Genomic DNA, 27,059 nt, shown 5'->3' with positions numbered 1-27,059 from the left:
GGCCTCCATGCTGGCCATGGAGCTGCCTGCACTTCATACAGCCCAGGGTCCTGCGCTCTGGGCCCTTTCCTGGGAGAGGAAAGAAACCCAGACATCAGCCCTGGGGAGGTGGAAGGACCCCAAAAGGGGCTGAGCCCCAGGCACTAGCCACTCACTGATCCACTGGTGAGCGGGGCTGGAAATTGGCCTCCGGCGGGATCGTCTCAGCCTCAGGCACGAAGCACGGAGGCCCGTCCTAAGTGGAACCTCCATCGGCAGCAGGTGCCGGGTGTGAAGAAGCCCGACTCCCGGGGGTGGGGCAGGGGGTACGGACGGCTTCACTCAGAAGGGCCTCCCAGCAGGGGTGGTCAGTCTCACAGACAAGGAGACCACCCTAGGCTTACAGAGACCCCAGGGGGCAGGGCCCCTCAGTGCCTCTCAGGAAGGCAGAAGGGACTGTGGTCCTGCCCGGTCCTGAGACTCCTGCCTGTGGCTGCAGCCACTCCCTTTCCTCTGTGTACTCGCAGGGGCGAAACCCACCTCCGGCTCCGCAGACTCTACTGCCCAGGGCTTCCCCAGACACAAAGGGGAGTTCGTGCCTGGGACAGCGACCACCCCCGGGACAGAAACAGCCCCTCGCGGGACTCCTCCAGGACCCACTGTCCTATGTGGCACCGTTCCACAGGTGCTACTCTTTCAGGGTGCAAATCCCGGCGTGCCCCGCGCCACACCCACGTCCCAAGGCTCTCAGGCTGTCCCTAGGCCTGCACTCCGCTGCACCCTGCTCCCACAGCGGGGCCCACTTCCCTGCTCCGCACAGCCCCGGCACCCCTTGCCTCCTGCCCATGCCCCTCCAACCTCGTGCACAGGCGGAGGCCCTGCCCAGCCTCCACCCAAGCACACTCCCTGCCTGGTCCACCTGCAAAACCAAACCTGCTGCACCCGTCATTTCCCCCAACCAGCCTGGCTTCTCCATGAACCCCCCCAAGTTGGGGACTGTTCTCCTTGGTGATGACAAGGGTCCCCCACTGGTGTGGCCCCTCCAGACCTTGCCACAACCTCAGTGACCCCCCCATTGTCTCCCCATCCTGCAACTTGGGGTATGGAGGCTTTTTGGTTGTCAAACTAGAACTCAAGGTGGGGACCTCGGCAGGGGGACCGGTGACAGGAGGATGGATGGCACAGAGCTCAGAAGAGGTGGTTGAGGGACCAGCTCCAGGGGACCCAGCAGGAAGGAGCCAGACAACTTCTGAGGCTCCCACTGAACCCAGACCCCACCAGGCTGAGGGGCTGGAACCTGCAGAGGAGGAGGCAGGAGTCACCATCTGGAGTAGGCAGGGGAGAGGTTTGGAGAGCAGTGGCTTTGCATCCTCCCATTCTTGCCCAGGGCTCCCAAAACAAATGCCACCCCTGCACACACACCACACAGGCACACGTGCATATATACCACACAGGCACACACACACATGTGCACACACACCACACAGGCACATACCTGTGCACAACAGACCACAGACATGCCACACAGGCACACACACGAGTGCACACTGGCACAAACATGTGCCCAGTACCACAGGCACACACACGAGTGCACACTGGCACAAACGTGCCCAGTACCACAGGCACACACACGAGTGCACACTGGCACAAATATGTGCCCAGTACCACAGGCAAACACATGTGCACACATGCCACAGAAGCACACATGTGCACACACACCAAACACACAAGTGCACACACACAGGCACACAGAGTGCACATCGGCACACACATGTGCCCAGTACCACAGGCACACACCACACAGGGACACACATGTGCACACATACCACAGAGGCACACATACGTGCACATACACAAGTGCACACACCACACAGGCACACACATGCAAACAACTGCACATGCGTTCTTACAGACACACACTGGCATACATACTACATGCACATATCTACACATATACACATAAGCATCACACTACATGCACAAACATGCAATACACATGCACACACACACAGCAACCAAATGATCAAGGAAAGGAATGAAAATATTAACAATAAGTGAATCTGGGTGAAGAGTATTCTCTACACCATGCTTACTCTTGCAACTTTTCTGTGTATTTGACTTTATTTCCAAAGTAAGTTTAAAAAAAAGGAATGCCCTCACCTCACCAGCCACCACCCGGTACCACCCCCTCGAATACACCTCAAGCAGCAATTCTTGATGTTGGGACCAGGGTCCCTCTCTCACCGCTCCTCTGCAGGGATGCAGTGTCCCCAGCTAGTGAACAGACGCCTGTGCCCCTAGCCCAGCCCCAAGCTTCTGCTTGTCCCTCCAGGTGCTCACGCCCAGCCCCAGGGTGCAGCAAGCTTCCCAAAATATAAGGGAGAGGGGGAGGGAGGCCATCCCATCCCTGAGGCCTGGCAGAGCAGGTTGGCCTAGGGACCTGGTGTTCTGGGGCCCCGTCAAGGCCACCCTCCTGCACACCTGTACCCATACTGAGGAATGACCTCACCTGCCACCATCTCTGGAGATGGCTATGGCTACATTAGCCCAGCTCAGCCCAGCCCAAGCAGCAAACTGCACCTTGAGGTCTCCTCCTATGATGAGAAGATCACGGCAGAAGCCGGCACATGGGGGAGGCAGGGGAACCACGACACCAGCTCTGAACGCCCCTCCTGTCTGGGCTGGACACCCGCCCCAGGCAGTTTTCACACTGAATCACACCATTGCCCACCCCTGTGCCCTGGACCCTCCACAGGGCCAAGTGGGGGATGCTGTTCCAGAGAAGCAGCTGCCGCCCACCCACAGAAAGTCTCCTCTTTCAAGCCTGACAGTTCCACAGGACTGAGGCGACACTCTTCCTGGTCTCACAAGTGGTGGCCAAAGCCCAAAGCCCCCAAGGGCCTCATCACCTGTGCACCACCTACTCCATTCCCCTGTCCCCTCAGAAGCTGCCCCGGGGCTGCCCAGCCTGCAGGGGCCCAGCCCTGTCCAAGGCAGCGCGTGAAGGCTGCCCTCGGCCCTGAAGGAGACCCTTTCCATCCCACAGCTTCTCCCAGCACCAAGTAGTGGTGCTGCGGCGTCCAAGCTCCCCGTCTGCCCATGGGAGCCCCGCCATCACCCACGGGAAGCAGCACTGCAATCTCCGAGCCTCACCCTCCATGGGACAGCAAGAGCGTCAGCATGCTGTCATCCACAGAGCCCCGTGATAGGCGTGTGCAGGGCTGTGGCTTGTCACAGCTTAGCACCAGCTTCGGGCAGTTCGTCCTCTCCACGGCTGCAGAGCTCGGAAGAGTCCCCAAGACACGCCTCTGTCCAGGATACACTGGATGCCCTGCGCCCAAGCTCTGCCCAGATGCTAGCCGTCGCTGGTCCTTCTTTGACTCTGGGTGGCCAAGACGCCTGGGGGAGGGAGGGTGCTGGTTTGACTCTGGGTGGCCAGGACGCCTGGGGGAGGGAGGGTGCTGGCCCCAAACAGCCCCACAGGCCATGTGGACTTCCCAAAAGCAAAGGGGCCTTGTGGCAGACCTGTCCTGAGATAGGAGCCTCAGCCCCGGGCCACAGCAGGAAGCCAGCAGGTCCAGCAGCCACCCCAGAATTTACCGGAGTCGAGGCCTGGGCCTGATGCTCATTCCGACACTTGGAGCCTGATCAGCTCAGCAAGTCTGGCTCCCTCTCGCACGAGCTGAGCGATGCAGCAGGGCGAGGCCTCGCCCGCGCCCAACGCTGACGCTTCCACCTGGTCCAGCTGGCAACGATGTGTGAGACACCGAGGCCTATGGCCGGCTGCCAGGAAAGGAGGAACCTAGACTGCTGTTCACCATCTGAACACCCCGTGACTTACCAGCAAACAGGCCACTCTCTCGCACACCTCCACAGGTTCCCCTCCTGGGTAATCCTTCTCAGTCATAAGGAGGAACTCTGAGAACTCAGAGGCCTTCCAGGGCAGAGCCTAGTGGCTCGAGGAGCCTCTGAACCTGACTTTTCTTTTTTTTTTTTTTTCTTTTGAGATGAAGTTTTGCTCTTGTTGCCCAGGCTGAAGTGGTGCGATCTCAGCTCACCGAAACCTCCACCACCCGGGTTCAAGCAATTCTCCTGCCTCAGCCTCCCAAGTAGCTGGGATTACAGGCGTGCATCACCGCACCCGGCTAATTTTTTTGTATTTTAGTAGAGACGGGGTTTCTCCATGTTGGTCAGGCTGGTCTCAAACGTATGACCTCAGGTGATTTGCCTGCCTTGGCCTCCCAAAGTGCAGGGATTACAGGTGTGAACCACTGCGCCCAGCTTTCTCTTCTTCTTATCATGTAAGCACTATGAAGGAATCAGTGAGGCTTTTTTTTTTTTTTTTTTTTTTTTTTGAGACAGAGCCTTGCTCTTTCCCCCAGGCTGGAGTGCAGTGGCACGATCTCAGGGCACTGCAACCCCCGCCTCTCGGGTTGACGCCATTCTCCTGCCTCAGCCTCCTGAGTAGCGGGACTACAGGTGCCCACCACCACGCCCGGCTAACTTTTTGTATCTTTAGTAGAGATGGGGTTTCACCGTGTTAGCCAGGATGGTCCTGATCTCCTGACCTCAGGTGATCCGCCTGCCTTGGCCTCCCAAAGTGCTGGGATTACAGGCGTGAGCCACTGCACCCGGCCAAGGTGCTTCTTTTAACTCCAGATGTGTGCACCCGAAAGTCAGCCAGTTATGTGACGAGCAACTCTAGGCTGCAGGGGAATGTGAGCGCCAGCCACCGGGTGTGCAGGGAGGAGGGCGGACCACCAATGCCCTGCCACACCGCGTGGAGTCCACGGGATGGAGACGGATACTGAGGGGAGCCATGAGTTGTGGTCTGGTGACTGAAGTCAGAGTAATGGAGCTTTTCCAAGCTGGGAGCTGAGGTGCAGACTCCTTTCTCACAGGCCTCCTATGGTGAGAAGACCACAGCAGAAGCCGGCCTGGGCTCACAGCTGGTCTCCAGCCAAAGAGGGCATTTCTGTCCTACCAAAGACTGCAACAATTCTGAACAGCAAGGGGCCTGGAGGGACAGGATTCAGCCCAAAGCACCACTGGCCACACGTTTCCTCCATATCATCCCCTAGCCTGGCCATTTAAGACCCAATGCAGACAGCAACCTGCAGAGCCAGCCTGTAACCCACCAAGCTAGCCCAGTCGTTTAAGGCCCAGTGCAGACAGCAACGTGCAGAGCCATCCTGTAACCCACCAGAAGCCCAGAGGACACGTGGGCTTGCACCTGAGCTACTACCCAGACCCTCCAAGGAAACTTCTATAGCCAGAGGTACCTCAAACAGCAAATCCAGCTTTTCCAATAGCTTAGAATTCGTATGACATATAAGAATTTTAGCACAGGCCGGGCACAGTGGCTCACGCCTGTAATCCCAGTACTTTGGGAGGCCAAGATGGGTGGGTTACCTGAGGTCAGGACTTAGAGACCAGCCTAGCCGACATGGTGAAACCCCATCTCTACTAAAAATACAAAAATTAGCCAGGTGTGGTGGCGGATGCCTGTAATCCCAGTTACTTGGGAGGCTGAGGCAGGAGAATCACTTGAACCTGCGAGGTGGAGGTTACAGTGAGCCGAGATCGTGCCACTGCACTCCAGCCTAGGTGACAAGAGCGAAATTCCATCTCAAAAAAAAAAAAGAGAGAGAGAATTCTAGCATGGTGGGCTTTAGAGATGGGCAGAGGAAAAAAGGAATAGGACTCATGTGGCTGGCTTTTAGGGAGGCAGGCGTGAGAAATACTAACAACTTAAAGCTCTTTATAAAGCAAAATGAGATGAAATCCCTCCCCCGGCCCCCTCCCAATTTTCTCATTCCACAAACCTATGCCTTTCAGTTCTCCCTTCCCGTGGTAGGCCTGGCTCCTTGCCTGGCATCACCATGCACCAGGAATGCAGGCAGGAGGCCCTTAACACCCAGATACGGTGTCAGTTCTACAAAACTTTCCAAGCTGGCAAAGGGAGAAGCCACCGACTCCTCCTGTTTGGAGGCCTCAGGGGAGGTGTTGTCTAGACCGCACGATCCACTATCCATTCACAAGCCAGTCAGCAACTACCACCTGCCAGAGTCCCTGCCATCACTTCCCACTCTGTGGGGACAATAGCATCCACTTCTTCCACAACAACGAAACAACAAACCAAAGATAAAAGCACGGCACCCGCCGTCATGCTCGCCACCTTTCAGCACCTCTCGGCCCAGCATTCTAAAAGTGCTGGGATTACAGGCGTGAGCCACCATGCCCGGCCTCGGCCCAGCATTCTAAAAGCCGGGAACTAATCTTTAAAGGAGCCCAGGACTCAAGAAAATGGCATAAAATATGAAGGAATTAGCTACTCGAGGTTGAAAACACACTTCCCTAAAATAACAGCAGCATTTGGAGCTGCAGGTGGGAGCACACACAGCCTACCTCTAACTGGCCCGTCAGAACAGACACATTTTCCCCTGTTCGCATTTTATGTTTCCTTAAACCAACTACTAACTTCTGGCAGAGGCGGTGACTGCCTGGGAAAGGGTACGACAGGATTTTCTGGGCTGATGCTAATACTGTGTAACTTTATCACATACTTGTCAACTTCTGCAGACGTACACAATGTGCATTTCCGTGCTTGTAAATTTTACCTCAAAAGGAAAACAAACTAAACAGGCATTAAACTCTTTTATCGCATAAAAAACAAGAGGCATTGGAGGATGAATGGAGGGAGATGGTGAGGAGCCAAGTCTGGAGAGGAGGAAGCAGTGCTCAGGTGCTGCACGCACTGCTGCGTCTGTGCATTCGTGTGCTGAGGGGTGGGTGATGGTGCCATGTAGTTTATAGTCTTAAAGAAATGAACAGCTCCCTTTTCCAAAGTGAGAGAATGAGAATCCCACACCCTGAAAAACACAGGGGCTTTCTACGGTGACTCCCCGAATGGCTTTGCAGCTTAAAAAGCTCCAATACATAAACTCACCAAGTAGGGTGAAGAATGAGGTGACACCAGGCTTGCTAAATAGTATTGTTTATTAAGGCTTGTATTCTCCTAGAGGAAAAACCCAATGTCGTCCAGGACTCCATTCAGGCAGTAACAGTTCAGAGGAAGTGACACGCTCTAAATACAAGTCTAATGATACAGCTGAAACGTTAACTCAGAGGGTCTTTTGGAGCAAGTAGTTTTCAGAAAGCGTCTGCTCTCTAGGACAGTAAGGATCCTCTACAAGGGCACGTGCAGATCCAGGCGCTGGAGCGTCAGGCATGGGCACCATTTTCATGCTTCAACTCAAACTCCAGGTGGTAGTGAGCTCAAAGGTCCCTCATTCCACAAAACATGACAGCAAATTCATTTTCTAAAAAAGTTTTGTTTTGTTTTCACCCATTCAACAGGAAAAAAAATTAGACACACACAGTGAAATTTACAACCAGCAGCATCCCCCATCACACTGTCTGTACTACCATACCCTACACTGAAAGCTCAGCATTATTGGTATAAAATATTACGACGGCATTAGGATTCTTAAGAAAAGGGGTAAAATTTAAAAAGATGTGCAAACAACGAAGAATGCCCGAACCTGAACCAGACCGAAGCACCTTCCAACTCCTCCACACATCATGCCCCAACACCATCCAGCCCAATCAGACACCAGGACAGTGAGGGACGGGTGGCCGTTCAGTGGGCAACAGATCTGGAAGGAAAAATTTTCCAAAAACAAAAAAAAAGTATCTTCCAAATTTAAAAAATTAAAAATTATCTGACTAGTAGAAAAATCAAATGGGTAAAATAGCACTTTAGACAAATAAAATGACAAATCAGAATGAACAAGATAATCATTAACCTTTTGATTTCAGTATTTTCAAGAGATTTTATCAGAATAAATGACAAAATGACTCATGGTTTCTTATGTTTGCTATAAAGCGATAAAGGGATGGGAAATATGAAGTCTCATAGAACAATATCAAATGACTGTGAATTTAAGAACATAATTTCTGCCAAAATAGATGCTTTGTTTATACGGATACTTGTATTTCACATTAGATCAGTCTGATTGACAAGCTGACAAAAAAATACTCCTTTATTAGTGACTTCTACAAGATTATAATACATAGAAAAAGTACAAATAAATGCAGATCCATCTGGGCAAAAATAAACGACAAGAAAGGCAAAGATGGGACACTCAACCCCCGCAAGGGACGACACACTGGAGCTGACCAAGCACACGTGTTTCAAACTGTTTTCAAAGTAAAACGTTAGAACATGTAAGAAACTGGTTCGTCCTTATTGTTTGTTTCGATTCTGCCGTTCCTGCAAAAAGAAAAGAAGCAGTTGAACGCACTGAGTAACCACACAGACGAACCCTCCTGCAAGTGGGGTCCACAGCTGCCCCGCAGCTGTGCCTGCAGATCTGGAGGCAGGACCCTGGATGGCACCCAGGCCGCACCAGCACATAACTCTGAGCTGCGCTCGGCCTGCTCTGTGGGGGACTGGCCACACTGGGCATGGCATTCTCCCCACCCCCTCTACCAGGAGAAAAGCATCAACCACAACGGTCACATGGGCCACCTGTCTGCTGGGAAGCCTCACTTCCCACAGCTGTCCTTCCCTCCTGTGCCACCATCATTCCACATGGAAAGACACTTAGCAACGTGAAAATCTCTACACTCAGAGGGAGGAGCTGGCACGCACCAGGCTCTCAAGCAGGCCAGGGAGACGGAAGCTGTTCTTCTGTATTTTATCTCATTTAAACTTCTCAGCGGCTCAAAGGACACCAAAATCCTTCCAACTGGCTAACAAAGTGCTGTGTCACGTGGCTAATGAAGGGCAGGAGGACCCGTGTGGGCCTGTCCAGTTCAGGCCCTTCCCCACTCCCCCGTGGCTAGACTGGCTCAAGGCAAAGCTCCTCTGACCAGGTTTGCTGCCGACTCTCGTTAAGAGAATCATCTTTTCCAGAGAGTGTATGACACGCAAGCTTGAGACTTACACCCGAATCTTTTCCTACACTGGCCTCCCTGAGTAGCAGTGTCTAGAAGCCCCTTCAGTCTCCTTACAAGGCAGCATCCAAAGATGAAAATGTGTGATCTAAGCACACGCTGCACCACTCAGCTAGAGAGGTGTCCCGGGCCGAGTGTGGTGGCACGCACCTGTAATCCCAACTATTTGGGAGGCTGAGGTGAGAGGACAGCTTGAGCCCATGAGTTTTCGGCTGCAGTGAGCTATTATTTGCCCTGCACTCCACTCTGGGCAAGAGACAGAGACCCTATCTCAAAATAAAATAAAAACAAAACCGAAAGATGCATCCGAGGCACCTCCATCCTCGTCTGGCCCCTTATCTATTAAGACGCAAACCAATAAAGCCAGCGGGTGGGACACCCAAACATTTAACCTGAAACCTCCTCTTCTGCTAAAAATGGACTGAATGTGTCTTCCGGTTAATAATAAACTTTGCTGGGCACTGGAATAAACACCAGCCTCCTCGACTGTGGCTGCTCTCACAAGCCGCTGTGGTGTTCTCTGTCCTGAGAAGGCTCCAGAGTATTTGGATTAAGGACCTGGATAGGCAGGTCCTACTCTTAAGAATTAACATTTCCTCCCTACCCTCAAATGTAAAACTGGAAAAATTAAGAAGTCTCTATTTTGCATTCTCTTAAAAATTCTGTTTAAAAAAATCTCTTCACAGGCTGGGCATGGTGGCTCACGCCTGCAATCCTAGCACTTTGGGAGGCCAAGGTGGGTGGATTGCCTGAGCTCAGGAATTCAAGACCAGCCTGGTCAATATGGTAAAACCCCGTCTCTACTAAAAATACAAAAAATAATAATAATAATAATTAGCAGGGTGTGGTGGTGGGCGCCTGTAATCCCAGCCACTCTGAAGGCTGAGGCACAGGAATTACTTGAACCTAGGAGGCAGAGGCTGCAGTGAGCTGAGACTGTGCCACTTTACTCCAGCCTGGGGGACAGACCGAAACTGTCTCAATCCATCCATCAATCAATCAATCTCTTAACAACAGAGGTATTGCTGTTCCTAAAAAGCAAATGCCAATCTGAGTTCAAACTAGCTGATGTTAAAGCCACTCACAGGGAAACGCCCCACCTCCCTTCAGCCCTTATAAACAGCTACAAAGTTTACTGTGTGCTCTTTAAAAATACCATTCCTCATAAAATTTCTCAAAAAAAAAATAAGACAAAGAAGTACAGCTTGTTCTTTCCAGGAATGCTCAACAAGCATCCAGGAAATGCTTGCGCCTGAGATTCTCTCTGCTCTGCTCTTAGTTTCAAAGAGCCCGCCCGGAGGTCGATGCGGGGTCGGGTCAGGGGCACCTGCGCCAGGGCAAGGACAGTTAGTCTGAGGAACTAAGCGATGCTCACCGTGTGGAACACTCACCACTTTCACTGTTTTAAGCTAAGAAGCTTCTAGATTTTTTTAAAACCAAAAAATGTATCAACCCAGGACTTGGTCTGACTCTGCTGACATAAAAGCTACTGCTGTCCTGAGAAATCAGTATGTTTCCAAATTTATAGCTGGACAGCAATCTTGCAAAATGCTAACTCTATTTTACTTTCTCAACGGTCAACTTGTTTATGAGCTTTAGAGCAATGCGGCCAAACTCGAAATGATAAAGAAAAGGTAGGTCTGTTCTTCCAAGTCCTGAGAGAACCTTGAGAAAACTGCCCGGGGCTCCACCAGCACAACCGCAGTTTACCACCAAGAGGAAGAAGTCGCTTCCCCACAACTCTCTCTTCAGTACACTACTGTGTTCTTAAAACCGCACTGACTCTGCCGGGCGTGGTGGCTCACGCCTGGAATCCCAGCACTTTGGGAGGCCAAGGTCACGAGGTCAGGAGATTGAGACCAGTCTGGCCAACATGGTGAAACCCAAACTCTACTAAAAATACAAAATTTAGTTGGGCATGGTGGCGGGCGCCTATAATCCCAGCTACTTGGGAGGCTGAGGCAGAAGAATCGCTTGAACCCGGGAGGCTGAGGCTGCAGTGAGCTAAAGTTGCACCATTGCACTCCAGCCTGGGTGACAGTGAGACTGTCTCAAAAAAAAAAAAGCTATTTGAAATTCCACCAAACATTAACAAATCAGGTTCTCATTTGTCACTTTCAATAATATGAATTAATGTTAACACTGACCCACACGGGTCCAGAGTTTGTTGAACAGTTTAGGGAGGGTTACCGAGGTCCGTCCAGTGACGCTCCACCGGCACCGGTGGCTCTGTTGGACTTGCCTGGGAACACCCAAGGGGTCTGAGGAACACTGGATCCTGCAGGCCGACGCTCAGAGGCCCTGCAGGACGCCCACCAAGATGCTTAACCCAAGACCCGACACAAAAAAGCAGTTATCTAAGGATCAAGCTTTTATAATGCAAGTTGTAGGACACTCGATTTTTAAAAACGCCAACAAGGTCAGGAGTCCGCACACTTTATGAAAACCCAAGTATTACGGTATTTAAGAAAAAAACTGCGCGCGCACACACACACATACACACACACACACACACACAGCCAGCTTCCAGTGTAGCCAGCTAAGGACCTAAAGCTTCAGTAGCAATTATCCCTGCAAATTTAGCAATTCAGTATTTATTTTATACCTAAAAGAGCTATGTGTGTAATCCCAGCTACTTGGAAGGCTAAGGCAGGACAATCACTCGAACCCAGGAGGCAGAGGTTGCAGTGAGCCAAGATTGCACCACTGCACTCCAGCCTGGGCAACAGAGCAAAACTCCATCTCAATACAAAACAACAAAAAAGGGCTAAAACACAGAATTTCAGTAACTAATTCAGATTCCAGTAACTGGAAATAAACGACATCTTCTTCTCACAAAAGAGAGGGACTGATACTCTTCCAAAGTTCTACAAGCCCCAAGTTGTTCAGGACTTGCGTAATGTTAAGACTGCAGACAGTGCAGGTCTATATATATATATAGGGATATACATATCCCCATATATGCCAAGTACACGCCTTTCGGCCCAAAATACATTAGGACACTTGGCGCTCACAGGTGAATAATCCCTTTAACATAGAAGAGAACTGAAAAAGCACTGAAAACCCATCTATTATCAACTGACATTTCAGGAAGGGGTATTTTTTTAAAAGCAGGAGAGAATCTCAGGATGAACTCTCTTGAATAAAGGAAGCATTATGAAGTATGTCAGCAGCATCATTTTCCCATTGCTGGTGCCAGTTTATGGGCGTCTGAGCCCTTCTGAAGAGCCAACACACTCAGTCCTGTCATATATCACACAAAGGCACAGACTCAGGAGTTTGGCTACAAGTATCCCAGGAAATCAGGACTGTCTCAATGGATTTTTGATATAGAAATCCATATTTGTATTATAAAATGTCTGGATTCCAAACCTACCCCACCACCACTTTCTTTAGGACCTAGATGGAGTGAGTTTGTTTCCAAAAACTGCAGGATACTGAGTTTTTAAAAGAAAAATAAAGCAACGACCTCCAGATCAAAGACCGGAGCTTCCCAACTGCTGAGGGTCAGTGCCCTGGGAAACAAGGGCCCTTGGCCAAGTGAGGTCTCAATGCCCTATGTGCCCACTGCAGTGCTGCGTGAGTATCACCTAAGTGTTCCTCACAGACAGAGGCCGGGAAGCACTGTTCCAGAAAGTATCGCGACTCAAAAAGGAGAGGAGAAAGTTACCCTCAAATTCTACACAGTGTACAGAAAATTCTACACAGTGTACAGAATGTGTACACTGTGGCCCCAATTATTCAATTATAAGTGGAGAGTGATCAAAGTCGTTTGGTGACATCCACTCAAACATCATCACTGGTTACTAGCGGTACCCTCCACGGGGAAAGCCCACGAGGCTGCCAAGACCTGGGCCCGCCCACCTGCGGCCAACTGGGAGCTGCCTGTCATGAGACTCAGCTTGGCGGACCTGCCGCATCTGCTCACCGCCAGGCCACCTGGTCTAAGTGCAGCACCAAGGACACATCTGCATGGCAGCTGCCTGCAACACCCAGACTCACCTTGCGCACCACTTCCTCCTCCTCCTGACGCTTCTCGTAGTGAGCAAAGTCGTCGAAGATGGAGGTTGTGTGCTTGTAGGAACTGATAATTTTCAGCACTTGTTTTGCTTTTTCTAAGGGCACCTCCTGGGTGTCCCGCGAGTTTGTGACCGGTTTGTTGTCGTTATTCTCCAGTCTGATGTGCCGGAGCTGGTTATTGGGCACATCCTTAACAAAAATCCACTTGACATCAAATTTCCCCTTCCACTTGTCCTGAGACCAGACCCCAGCACTGGTGCCGTAGTCCACGGGGGACTTCATCTCGGCCACCCCACAAAAATGCCCACTCCCATTGACACTGAAGAGCAGGTAGACGGGCCCCTTGCTGCTCATGCAGCGGAAGGCGCTGTCCAGGCGTTTGTTGCCATGCTCTGTGCTACACCAGATGGAGTACTTAATGGAGCGATGGATGTCATCCTCAGAGTAGCTCTTGATGATGAACACACGCCCGCTTTTCAGATTCCACTCAAACTCTTTAGGGTTATAGCTGTGAGCAGCTTTCAGTTTTTCAAGGACAGGGTGGGATTCGACGCTGGGGGTGGAATTAGGCTGGACATTTCCAGGAGAGTTGCTATCACTGCCAGCCCCTCCACTCTGCCCAAACGCCGCGTTTCTGTTGCGTGGGGCAACCCAGCGGGTCTGGGGTGGCTGCTGAGGGCTCTGATACTGCAGTTGAGCCACAGGTGGGGGCTGTGCTGGGAGAGGCTGAGCCACCTGCTGGGGCTGTGGGGCAGCCTGTGGGGAGGGTGCCTGTTGGGGCACTGGGGCCTTCGGCACAGGCCCCTTGTTATCCCAGGTGCCAATGTCCATGTTATGCTTTATAGGTGGAGGGGGCAGCGCACCCCCTAGGACAGGCCCGCTCTTTGTTTTCATTTTAGGCTGTGGTTTTGCAGGCTTGCTGGCAATGGCAGCCCATGAGGTTGGCTTTGAAACTGGCATGTTCACATTTGTCCCACCGTTGCCAGAAAGGACACCAGTCAGTGCCACGCTGCTGACAACGGAGCCCACCGTCTTGACGGCAGAGGAGCTGACGTCCCCAATCTTCAGGCCAACCATGCCCTGCTCCAGGCTGTTCATCCCGGGGGCCTTGCTGAGGGTGTCGCTGTGAAAGCCTGGCTGCCCATCAACCACAGTGCCACCCAGGGAGCTCGGGGGGTAGGTGTAGCTGCTCCCATACGCAGAGCTCTGGGTCTGCTGACCTTGAGACCCACTTGTCCCCCATGCTGAGAACGCAGGGTTTTCAGGGAAAAAATTAAACCTGTGCTGATAGATGTTGTTCCCCAGGCCCCCAGGCTGCCCAAAAACAGCATCGTGCATAAAGTGATGGTCTCCGTTACTGAGCTGCCCGTAGGTGGTGAGGTATGGGATCGGAGGGTCCCCTGCAGTGGACCATGGAGCCTCGTTGAGGGAGTAAGGAAATCCAATGGACGGCGGGTAATAGCTGGACAGGTAGGGGTCGCTCATTGAGGGGTAACTGTTACTCTGCAAAAGCAAACGTGACAAGTTACAGCACTTCCACAACACGAGGAGATGATGAAAATGCCAACCGCCTCTTGCTCAAGCACAGGCGGGGCAGAAGTAAGACCTGCACAGCACTAGGCCACTCCTTCCAGAAGGAAAGCTGTGGTCGCCAATGGGAGAACCAAATCAAGACAGAGAAATTAATAATGAACACAAACCAGGGTGTTGTCTCAAAATGCGAAGCATCATTTGCAAGGCGCTGAATGCAGGCTAAATGACTAAGCTAAGCCTCTCTAGAACTGGCAAGGGAGCAGCCCCTCCCTCTACTCTTACCTACAAAGGAATCCAGAGTTAGGACTAAACCCTTGCCCTGCTGACGACAATGCTTATGACGGACACAGACGGCACCATGGGCACTGAAATAGCTTTGTAAGGCAGAGATACTTCCATTGGCAAACCAGGATGTGCAGGGCCGTGAGGCAGTTTGCTCCAGAGAACAGACCCTAAGCTCACTAATTACTCAGCAGGCCTCAGGCACCCACCTCTGGGCCCTGACACTCCTCCTGGGACACTCTTCCATGCCTGGACCAAAGCTCTCCCAGACATCCTTCAAGGGTGCTTCAGAGGCTCCTTCCACACACCCTTCCTAGCAGAGAGCCTCTGCCTCTAGGTCCAAGGGGGTTCCCATGCCCAGGATTTCCTGGGCACAGCACTGGGCTCTTGGAGTAGGCCCCTGCACAGAGGGCCCTGGCTCCCTCCAGCTCCTTAGCCAAGAGAAAGCATCGTAAGTGGAGGACTCTGGAATCCGGGTGCAGAGCAGCCCTCGCTTTGGATGCCAACTCACCTGGACTTCCTTGTGAAAACATGTCTGTGAGGTGACTGGAACCTCAGACAGTGGTTTTAAAGTGACGGAACCATGAGGCAGAAAGGTCTGCTACAGAAGGTGAGTGCTTGAGTGCCCCATCGTAGGGGTCTCGGAAGAGCTGCCCAGGGCACAAATTTAGACTTAAAGTCAGCAGTTCTGGGACGGCACCTCCTTGGAGAGACTCAACCAAGGGTCTGGTCATGATTGGGTCCCTCCAACACTGCCTTAAAATGGCTTTCGTGTGAGGTGTGTGTGCCTTCGTGTGAGGTGCGTTTATGTGCACACACATACACACAGGCAGGTGATTCGTGTGAGGTGTGTGAGGTGCGTTTATGTGCACACACACATGCACGCAGGCTGGCGATTCGTGTGAGGTGTGTGTGCGCGTTTGTGTGAGGTGCGTTTATGTGCACACACACATGCACACAGGCAGGTGATTCGTGTGAGGTGTGTGTGTGCATTCGTGTGAGGTGTTTATGCGCACATGCACACAGGCAGGTGATTCGTGTGAGGTGTGTTTATTTATTTATTTATTTATTTTGAGACAGAGTCTCTCTCTGCCGCCCAGGCTGGAGTGCAGTGACCGGATCTCAGCTCACTACAAACTCCGCCTCCCGGGTTTATGCCATTCTTCTGCCTCAGCCTCCTGAGTAGCTGGGACTACAGGCGCCCGCCACGTCGCCCGGCTAGTTTTTTGTATTTTTTAGTAGAGACGGGGTTTCACCGTATTAGCCAGGATGGTCTCGATCTCCTGACCTCGTGATCCGCCCGTCTCGGCCTCCCAAAGTGCTGGGATTACAGGCTTGAGCCACCGCGCCCGGCCGTGAGGTGTGTTTATACGCACACACATGCACACATGCGGGTGATTCGTGTGAGGGGTGTGTGTGCATTTGTGTGAGGTGTGTTTATGCGCGCACACATGCACACAGGCAGGTGATTCATGTGAGGTGTGTTTATACGCACACACATGCACACAGGCGGGTGAGAAGGGGTCCAGTGTGATGCAAGAAGGCTCCCGCCTAGATGCATTGTCTAAGAATGTCAAAATGTTACTACGAAAAACACAGCAGGAAGTAAAAAACATGGAGCTCTCCAGCCTGTGATGCCCATTTTTGGATTTGCAGTTTTCCTGCTCCCCTCCCCCCAGTCGTCCAAGTAACCAGAAAGTTCTACATGAAGAGAATATGCTCCAGACCTCATCTCCCAACCTCATCCCTGCCATGTTGACCTTTCATGTTAGTATCAAAGGCCACACTATGAAGGATAACAGCACCCAGTCGGGGACACCAGGTGGGAAGGCAGCTGAGGCAAGAGGGAGACTGGGATCTCAGACAGTGAATCAGGCCTGCTTCACTGGAGGGGTGACCACAAGCAGCTCTCCCTGGGGGCAGTGTCCCGACACCAGCCAACACCAGTGGACTAACGCACCGGTGACCTAGCCACCACTTCCTGCCTCCTGTTCCCATCCTGGAGAACGGAGGGCTTCAGAAATCCTATCTTCTAATTTTCTTCCTGGTGACTTCTCCACTTGTGAGCAGACAATCCCAGAACCTTTTATTTTTTTTGAGACAAAGTCTCACTATGTTGCCCAGGCTGGAGTACAGTGGCGAGATCTCAGCTCACTGCAACCTCTGCCTCCCAGGTTCAAGCGATTCTCGTGCCTCAGCCTCCCCAGGTAGCTGGGATTACAGAAGCACACTACCACATCCGGTTAATTTTTGTATTTTTAGTAAAGACAGGATTTCATCATGTTGGCCAGGCTGGTCTCGAACTCCCAACCTCAGGTGATCCACCCACCTCGGCCTCCCAAAGTACTAGAATTACAGGAGTAAGCCACAGCACCTGGCCCCAGAATCATCTTTCAAAATGCACTAACTGCTGTTTCCCTGTAATACAAATTTGAGATTCTGGGGGTATAAGAAGACAAGTGAGATGCTATCAGTGTTGTACAAACATGAGATTAACCTGAGCTTATTCTCCCTCAAACAACTCCCATGACGCTGGCTCCTTTGCTGCAGCCTTTCCCTCGGGTGCTGCCCTGGCCGACAGGCCCAGACAGGAAGGTGAGCAAATCAGGGGGCGGTCTGTGCAGAGGACTTGCTCCTTGAGTCGCTGGCCACAGGTGCCTTCAAGGACGGCAGGCAAGGGGACAGTGCCCCCACAGGGAAGCCAGCCCTCCTCCTCCCATCGGCTGGACACATGCTCCTCAGCAGCGCTGCAATCACAACACATCCTCCTTCTCAGGCAAAAAGAGCAGATGAAAAAAAAGACCTTGATGGCCATGTGGTATTCTAATCCACTCGGCCACAACACCAACCAGAGGAGTCAGGCCATGGACATATATGCCCAGGGACACTTCTGACTACACTTAAAGCCTTAACCAAGACAAGACATCACTTACCACATGAAAAAATGCACATTACATTAAGCATGTAACATCCTGAAAATCCAACTGGAGCATTAAATGGACACACCCAGCACACAGGCCACACAGACACAGAGCCCACAAACGACCCACCCAGCTTCCCTCTACCCAAGGTGCAGGGCCTGCAGTTCTAGCTGGTACTCTGCAAACCCTTCAGCTCCAGATCACCGCCATTCACACCCTGAGCCACAGAAGATGGTGACACTAATCAGCTCCGCTAGCAGCCCTAAACCCTCCTGATACTTTCTGTCCTCACCGGGTTACACAGCCACACAGGCAGGCTGGATGTAGTGACCTGGGGTCCTGTGGGCCCGATTTCCATTTTTATCTCAGTCTTACTGACAGCCCATTTCCTGTTACATCTGCCATCTTTCCTTCAAAACTCTGAAGGTAAAGCAGCAGGTTAATTTGTAACGCTATGTGAAGTAAGTCATTCTGTACATAAGAAAACCTGGAAATGCTGTGTCCTCTGCCTTCTTTATGAGCCACATGTCAGGCTGCTGTCCCACACTCCTTCCCTGGTGAGAGAAGCTGTCCCACTCACAGTCCTGGTCAAAGCGTGTGGGAGACAAATGGAAACACACAGTTCGGGCTGCCTGGAAAACACACGCAGCTTCCTTTCAGGGCCTTTGATCTCCCTTTGTCTCACACACAGCCAGGCACAGGTTCAGCGCTCACTTGCTGCCAAGTGCTGGAGGCAAGCTGTGCTGCCCCCTCAACATTCCTTGGCGCCATGGCTCCATGGGCACTGAGCTACGAGTGTGAAAGTTTACTCCTCAGGGATATAGTTGCATTAACTCCGGCCGCGGTGGCTCACACCTGTAATCCCAGCACTCTGGGAGGCCAAGGTGGGAGTATCACGAGGTCAGGAGATCGAGACCATCCTGGCTAACAGGGTGAAACCCCGTCTCTACTAAAAATACAAAAAAGTAGACGGGCGTGGTGGCGGGCGCCTATAGTCCCAGCTACTCCGGAGGCTGAGGCAGGAGAATGGCGTGAACCCGGGAGGCAGAGTTTGCAGTGAGCCAAGATTGCACCACTGGACTCCAGCCTGGGCAACAGAGCGAGACTCTGTCTCAAAAAAAAAAAAAGAACAAATTTAAAGCTTGTTCTTAACACATTACTACCTCTGAACAAGTGTATTTTGGTCCTGGTAAATGAGTGGAATAAACAGACCTTTTAAGGACAATACAGGCAAAACCATGATCCTGCTACTCTGCAGCCACCTCCACAGAAGACCACTAAACACTTTCACAAGCTAGGCCCCTCACTGCAGCCCCTGCGGAGAACTGAAGACCTCATCGAAGAAAGGCTAACACATTTTCAGCCGGGCACAGTGGCTCAGGCCTATAATCCCAGCACTCTGGGAGGCCGAGGCAGGCGGATCATCTGATATCAGGAGTTTGAGAGTAGCCTGGCCAACAGGGTGAAACTCCATCTCTACTAAAAATACAAAAATTAGCCGGGCGTGGTGGCAGGTGCCTGTAGTCCCAGCTACTCAGGAGCCTGACGCAGGAGAATCGCTTGAACCTGGGAGGTGAAGATTGCCATGAGCCAAGATAGCGCCACTGCACTCCAGCCTGGGCGACAGAGTGAGACTCCATCTCAAAAACACAAACAAACAAAAAGGAACGAAGAGCAGTGTTACATATTTACCCAAATTTAACGACATTCTAAAAAAGAAACTTCCATCCGAATGAACAGAACCATTTAAGTTGAAGTTAAAATGTTTACTTCCTATATCCATTTTTCTGAGACAGAGTTGCAATGACCAACAGGAGAGACTAAAGCAGAAAGGATCCCTTCAGAAGCCCAAGAGGAACAGAGAGAAGCATTTGCTTAATAAAAAACAAACACACAAGCAAATTATGTAAAAGGAAAAAGTATCAAGCGAACTGCTGAGAAGTGAGGGAGTGACACGGCTCCCGGGAACCAGCTCTGACCCAGGACAGGGAAAGGCCTACCAGGATGACCTGCGGCTCTTTAGGAGAAGTCTTAGAGAGCACAGAGAAAATGTTAGAGGAAAATAACCAAAAAACCCTAACTTACCTACTTGGCTGCTCACTTTTCAGATCTGTTTTCAAGACTGGTCCTTCTGAGGCTGCAATTTCAGCCCCTCAGCTGGTGGCATCAATATGCAGAGACAGCAGTTTCTGATAGAATTCCTGCATTTGTTTCAGCAACTTGCCAATAAGAAGCATGTTAAGATCCCACTGTGTCCTTCCAGCTGTGTTTCTGGGAAGCCGCTGTGATGGCAAATGCCTACTTAGCAGGCTCTGCCACTGGGTATTTTAAGGAAGCCCGTATTTTTAGATGTAGCCACAAGAAACTGACACTCCCCGGCTGGCCCTCGGGTCATCCTGGGCCTACCAGAGCTGCGCGGGCACAGCAGGAAGCCCTGTGCCAAGCGTCTCCAGGCTATTCTCAAGGAACTCCTAGACGCTCTGATGAGGCATTGTGTTCAGTGAAAAAAACCACCCAAAATCTGATGAGCAATTTCATCAGTGTGTGATTTCATCAGTGTGTGATCAGTGTACTTACACAAATGGAGACATGTGACAGTGGAGGCAGTATCCTTACCACACACTGAGGCTGTGACCTGTACAGTGTGTAACTGTACTGAATAACAGAAGTAACATAACTTCGGTAAGTATGTGTGTGTCTAAACATATCTAAACACAGAAAAGGTACAGTAAAAATTCGGTATAAGAGATCAAGAACGGGACACCTGTACACTTACAGTGAATGGAGCAGGGAGGCCTGAAGTTGCTCTGCGTGAGTCAGGGAGTGAATGTGAAGGCCTGGGCCCTCACTGGACACCACTGTCATCTTTAGAAACACCGTCCACTTAAGACTACACTCAATTTTAAAATTTTCCTTTTTTCAATAATAAATCCTAGCCTACTATAGCTTTTTTACTTTACAAACTACTTTTTAAAAAGCTTTAAAAGTTTTGACTCTTTCGTAAACACAAATATATCACATATCTGTACAAAAATAGTTTTTCGTTATATCCTTATTCCATAAGCTTTTTTCTATTAATTATTTTTTTAACTTTTTGAACTTTTTTGTTACAAATGAAGACATGGCCAGGCACAGTGGCTCAGCCTGTAACCCCAGCACTTTGGGAGGCCGAGGCAGGAGGACTGCTTCAGCCCAGGATTTCGAGACCAGCCCAGGCAACACAGTGAGACCTCATCTCTACAAAAAACCAAAAATGAGGCAGAAAGATCTCTTGGGCCCAGGAGGTGAAGGCTGCAATGAGTCACCACTGCACTTCCGCCCGGGTGAGGGAGAGACCCTGCTTCAAAACAAAACAAAACAAAAACACAAAAAAAACCAAAAAGACACAAAAAAACACACATATTAGCCTAGGCCTACACAAGGTCTGGATCTTCCACCTCCACATCTTGCCCCACTGGAAGGTATTCAGGGGCAACAACACACATGGAGCTGTCATCTCCTGTGACACCAATGCCTTCTTCTGGATTCCTCCTGAAGAACCTGCCTGAGGCTGCTTTACAGCTAACTTTGTTCTAGTAAGTAGACAGAATATGCTCTTAAAAGTATAGTAAATCCGTAAAGTAGTAACAGTCAAGTATTACGCACTGTACGTAACTGTATGTAACTGTAGGTGCATACCCTGGTATGACTGGGGCAGTAGCTTTGGTTACACCTGCAGCACCACAAACACATGAGTAATGCACTGCCCTAAACATGGCAGCTCCAACATCACCAGGTGACAGGAATTTTTCAGCACCATCATAATCTTATGGGACCACTATCATACTGTGGTCTGCTGCTGACCAAAACTTCATCGGGCAGCACAGGTGACAGGTGCCATCTCCCCCATGCCCAGGTGGCCTTGGTAATTTCTGTCAGTGTAGTCACAGCAAACACACTCAGTCTGTTGGTCAGCCAGTGCGCAGGAGGCCTGGGGGGCCAGCGGCATCTATTCCCAACTCAGGCATCATGTGGAGACAGAGTCTTCTAAACTCTGAGTAGGAACTGTTCTGGGTCATTTCACAGTCTTTCCTTTCAGAAAACAACAGAAAACTGGGAAACTAGAAGTCCCTGAGCAGGCAAAGCCTCAAAAGAGAAAATCAGCCAGGCACTGTGGCTCTCACGCTTGTAATCCCAGCACTGTGGGAGGCCGAGGCGGGCAGATCACCTGAGGTCGGGAGTTCCAGAACAGCCTGATCAACATGGAGAAACCCTGTCTCTACTAAAAATACCAAAAAAAAATTAGCCAGGCTTGATGGCGCACACCTGTAATCCCAGCTACTTGGGAGGCTGAGGTAGGATAATCACTTGAGCCAGGGAGGTAGAGGCTGCAGTGAGCTGAGATTCCGCCACTGCACTCCAGCCTGGGCAACAAAAGCGAAACTCCAGTCTCAAAAAAAAAAAAAGAGAGAAAATCACAACAATCAAGCCCAACCCAGAGCCCTTCACTCCCAGTTCCTCTGCTCCCCCAACTCCCATTCGAGTCACAGACTAGAAGACAGATACTGAGCGGCTACAGTCGCAAGCACCTCAGGGGCAACTAGGACTGAAACTCTAGTATCAGAAGCACAGCAAGGTGGGTGAGGTGAGGCCTCTCTGAGGGAAAGACCCCCACCACACGGCAACAACCCTTCACAGCCCATTACAAGTTAAACCAACCTAACAGGCAGGCATTCTCCTAAGACTTTCTAAACCATTCTAAGTATTACAGTTTCACACAAAACACAGGAACCAAACTAGCCTCCAACTAGATACTACAAACCATTATCTGGATTTTTCTCTTTTAAGTACCCAGGGTTAGGCTGGGCACAGTGGCTCATGCCTATGCTCCTAGTATTTTGGGAGGCTGATGTGTGTGGACTGCTTGAGCCCAAGAGTTCGAGACCAGCCTGGGCAACACAGCAAGATTTCATGTCTACTAAAAATTAAAAAATTAGCTGGGCATGGTGGCACATGCCTGTAGTCCCAGCTACTCGGGAGGCTGAGGTGGGAGAATCACCTGAGCCCGGGAAGTCGAGGCTGCAGTGAGCGGTGATCACACCATGCACTCCAGCCTGGGCAATGGAGTGAGACCCTGTCTCCAACAAAAAAGGACCCGGGGCTAATGGATATGTTCACTATCTTAACTGTGGGCACGGCTCCACAGGTATGTCTGTGTAAGTCAAAAGTTATAAAACCATACTGTATATATACAGAGCTAAGACACCCACTGACATACAAATAACCTAATCCATTTGTAAAGAAATCTTCCCAAACAACACAAAAGCTCCAACTTTATAAAAACCTTTTTGACTGGGCATGGTGGCTCATACCTGTAACCCTAGCACTTTGGGAAGACAAAGCAGGAAGATCACTTGAGCCCAGAAGTTCAAGACCAGCCTGTGTACAATATACATAGACCCTGTGTCTACAATCAACCAACCAATCAATCACCAGATGTAGCGGTGCATGCCTGTAGTCCCAACTCTTCAGGAGGCTGAGGCAGGAGGACTGCTTAAGCCCAGAAATTTGAGGCTCCAGTGAGCTATAATCATGCCCCTGAACTCTAGGTTGGGTAACAGAGCAGGACCCTGTCTCCAAAATATACACATACAAACGTATACACACATATACATATACATACACACACACGCATACATTTTTAAGTGTACTGATGCAACCTCCCTCCCCCTTTATTGGCTAAAATTCAGTACATAATACTATTAAAGTACTAAAATGATAAGAAGAGTAGAAAACAAGATATTCAAAAAATCAATTAACTTCCTGCCATTACCTCTATCCAAAGGCCCATCACTGAAGTCAAGTCAGTTCTGCCCAGAGGAGGGGCAGATTCTCAGAAGGCAACCAAGAGACAAGAAACAAAAGCAGGGCTGGAACGGGGGGGCGGGTCTGCCAAGGCTCCACCTGTACAAGGTTTCTTGGTCTCCAAGCTGCTTGATTCGCCAAGTGCAGTAAGAGGGAGGCGGACAAAGGAACATTCTAAGTTCTAAGACACCTCAGAAAAGGGCAGCCTAGTTTTATTCCTTCACAGAGAAGAGGTGAAGCCTGGTTTTACTTTAAAACATGCCCAGTAGCTGAGGGCTATTTGGAGTGGCGAAGGAAGGAATGCGAGCATCTGCTTTGTGCTGCCCCATGAGGCCTGCTCACCAAAGTGAGAAGCTCACAGAGGTGCAGCCTCTCATCCAAGCCACCGGCCTGGAGGCAGGGGAAGTCTGGTTCCCGAGCTGGACTCTTCACCAGACATGGCTTCTCTTGGGAGTTTTGCTGCAACAGTAGCACAGAGGAGAGAGAGCAGCTCCCAGTAGATTTTAACCAGGGCAATTGTATTCCCCAAAAAACATCCACCAAGACAGTTTTGCTTGCTACAACTGGGTATGGGGAGAGGGAGTTGCTAATGGCATCTAGTGGGTGGGAAGCCAGGGAGGCTGCTAAACATCCAACAATGCAAGGACAGCCCCCAAAACAGAATGTTCCCGTGCAAAATGTCCACAGTGCCAAGGCAGAGAAAGCCTGAATTACCTAAGAAAACAGGGCAGCTATGACTCACTGGGCCCTGCTGTATCAGGTACTGTCTCAGCGCTTTATGTGCACCATCTGATGTCATCCTCCCAACAATTCTACAAAGAACTACTCCTCTTTCTCTTCCACAGAAAAGAAAGTTGAGGCAAGAGAAGGCAAGCCACAGACACAGGCCAGTCAGTGGTGGAGTTAAAACTGAAATCAGGCCAGGCGCAGTGCCTCACGCTTATAATCCCAGCACTCTAGGAGGCTGAGGCGGGTGGATCACCTGAGGTCAGGAGTTCGAGACCAGCCTGCCCAACATGGAGAAACCCTGTCTCTACTAAAAATACAAAAATTAGCTAGACGTGGCGGTGGGGGCCTGTACTCCCAGCTACTCCTGAGGCCGAGGCAGGAGAATCGCTTGAACCCAGGAGGCAGAGTTTGCAGTGGGGTGAGATCGTGCCATTGCACGCCAGCCTCAGTGACAAAGAGTGAGACTCTGTCTCAAAAAAAAAGACTGAAAACCAGGCAGCGTCTGGCTCCACAGTCGCTCCACAGCCCAGCTCTCAGCTGCTTCCCCAGACTGCAATTCCAATCATCCAGAGCGAAAAATAACCAGTAAGCTTCAGAAACACACACACACCTCCACTGCGTCAAAGGCAAGACCCATCAGTGACCCACCAACACTGGAGCCAACTAGACCTGTTCGCATCCTGGCCCCATTGGGATGCGGCCTCCTCCACGGGTAAATCATTTTCATCCCACTCATGCCCAGGGTTAACAGCAGGCACATCTTCATGAGCATTCTATCATTTCTAACACTTCATAATCTGCTGCTTTGTTGTTTAGGATAATTTAAAAATCAGAAATGACAACAAAGGTGTATTACACAACAATTAAAACCAACTTCAAAACAAATATAGGCTAACAAAATAAACTCACCTGATTTGACTGTCCAGTAAGGTAGGGCTCAAAGTCATTGTCATGAACTGTATCCTTCTGATGTAAAGAACCATTTTGTACTAGAACAAAAAGTTGCAAAATATTACCCTCAAATTTTAAAAGATTACTTTTAAGCACAGAAGTCAAAGTTAGTAAAGTCTATTTCCATCTATTTCCAGTAGAAATTATGCTTTTATTTTAAAAAGAATAAAACCAGTATAGAACTGATGTTTACACAACTAATTAGAAGGGTGACAGGAAACTTTCAATAATTTAAGCTAAATTTTAAATAAAGGCTTAATCATAATTTGGTGAGATTGACCAAATTAAGTGTTAAAACATAAAGCAAGGAACACATAACCAGGGTGAAACTGACATGGTCTCGTAAGACCTATGTGTGGCAAATAGAAGTGGAGCCTCCAAAAACCCAAATGCAGAATGTATGCCCAAATGTATGGAGAACTGAGGGAAGAAAACTTAGGAGGGAAGGGGCTGCAACCGAAGGACTGCTGGGAGTTATCTGACTCTCCACAGTGAACCCCAAATATCTGAGACAGGTCTCAGTCAATTCAGAAAATTTATTTTGCCAAGGTTAAGGACACACCCATGACACAGCCTCAGGAGGTCTTGACAACATGTGCCCAAGGTGGTCGGGACATGGCTTAGTTGTATACATTTTAGGGAGACATGAGAACAATCAATGTAAGATATACATTGCTTTGGCCCGGAGAGGTTGGACAACTTGAAGCAGGGAGGGGGCTTCCAGGTCACAGGTAGGTAAGAGACTGCATTCTTTTTGAGTTTCTGATTAGCCTTTCCAAAGGAAGCAATCAGATAAGCATTTATCTCAGTGAGGAGGAATGACTCTGAGTTCTGTCCTTTGTCCACCAGGAATTTCCTTGTGGGCAAACTGTGGGGAGGTATGTAACTTTTTTGGTCTTAGAAGCTATCTTTTTCAAGAATAGAGAGGAGGCAGGTTTGCCCTAAGCAGTTCCCAGCATAGCTTTCTCCCTTTGGCTCAGTGATTTGGGCGCCCCAAGACTGATCTTCCTTTCACACCACTTACCTTCCCACTGTTATTATGCTCAGTCAGAAAAAGAAAGCAAAGGTAAATAAAGTGCTGGGCCTTTTCCAATCTTAAAACACGATGAACGGTAGTATTTGGTTACACCTGAGCTGACATACAAACTAGCTAAAAAGGTGTTCCCATTTTCACACCAGTGCGCTCTGAGGGTTTATCCCAAGCCATAATGTCACAGGAGATGCTAACAGACTTGGAAAACGGGCTGAAAACTACCCGGGATATGGAGCTTAGCCTGCAGAACCTCGGACTGCCCCTCTCCTAGAGCAGCCCCTACTGGGCAGCAAAAGGCAAGTCGCTCGTCCCCTGCGGCCATGTCCACCCGGCAAAGCCTCCTCTCCTACCTCCCCTTCCCCAAAGCAAATCCACGATCATGCAGTGGGGAGAGAAAGTCCCAAATTACTCTGAGCACTCATTTATCCGCTTCTTGAGAAGCCCTTGTCTTCGACCTGCCAAATCTCCCAGAATCGTCACACAACCTCAAGTTTTATCTCCCTGAAGCTGGCGGAAGAGAGAAAGTTTCCGGTCCCAGACGCAGCTTCCTGGACCGTTCTTTCCCCGTCCTCCTCCACTCCAGCCCGCGCTGGCCGTCCCGGGACTCCGCTCACCTTTATTATCCTGTCCTTTTGTTCTCTGGATCGCCGCAGGCCGGGACGTGGGGTACATACAACCCGGGGGAAAAAGGAAACACAAAATTATTCACCAGAGAACTGGTCTCCAGCAGGCAGTGAGCTCGGCAGGCCCCGAGGCGCGGTCACGTGCGACCCCGGCCCCGAGACCCCGGCCTCTGCGGTCCAGCC

General features: G+C 50.4%; 2 protein-coding genes across 3 annotated transcripts in view; one reads left to right on the top strand and one right to left on the bottom strand.

Annotated features, from left to right (window-relative positions):
• DNAJC5 (DnaJ (Hsp40) homolog, subfamily C, member 5) overlaps positions 1-27,059 on the top strand; it is a 1,035,873-nt gene that overhangs the window by 198,193 nt on the left and 810,621 nt on the right. The window lies entirely within an intron of this gene.
• YTHDF1 (YTH N(6)-methyladenosine RNA binding protein 1) lies at positions 6,961-27,027 on the bottom strand. 2 transcript variants are annotated; one of them, XM_011934434.1, is made up of 4 exons: positions 26,868-27,027; positions 25,179-25,258; positions 12,943-14,463; positions 6,961-8,254 (listed from the first exon to the last, which is right to left on the bottom strand). In XM_011934434.1, the coding sequence occupies exons 1-4, from the start codon at positions 26,923-26,925 to the stop codon at positions 8,228-8,230; spliced, it is 1,686 nt and encodes a 561-aa protein (XP_011789824.1). In that variant the 5' UTR covers positions 26,926-27,027; the 3' UTR covers positions 6,961-8,227. The 2 variants fall into 2 exon arrangements, with proteins under 2 accessions (XP_011789824.1, XP_011789825.1); XM_011934435.1 differs by lacking the exons at positions 25,179-25,258; positions 26,868-27,027 and adding an exon at positions 19,786-19,967.

This window comes from Colobus angolensis, unplaced genomic scaffold (assembly GCF_000951035.1).
Source record: "Colobus angolensis palliatus isolate OR3802 unplaced genomic scaffold, Cang.pa_1.0 Scaffold136, whole genome shotgun sequence".
NCBI classification, from domain to species: Eukaryota; Metazoa; Chordata; class Mammalia; order Primates; family Cercopithecidae; genus Colobus; species Colobus angolensis.
Note: the sequence above shows the minus strand (reverse complement) of the source record. Positions and strands in the feature narration are given on the sequence as shown.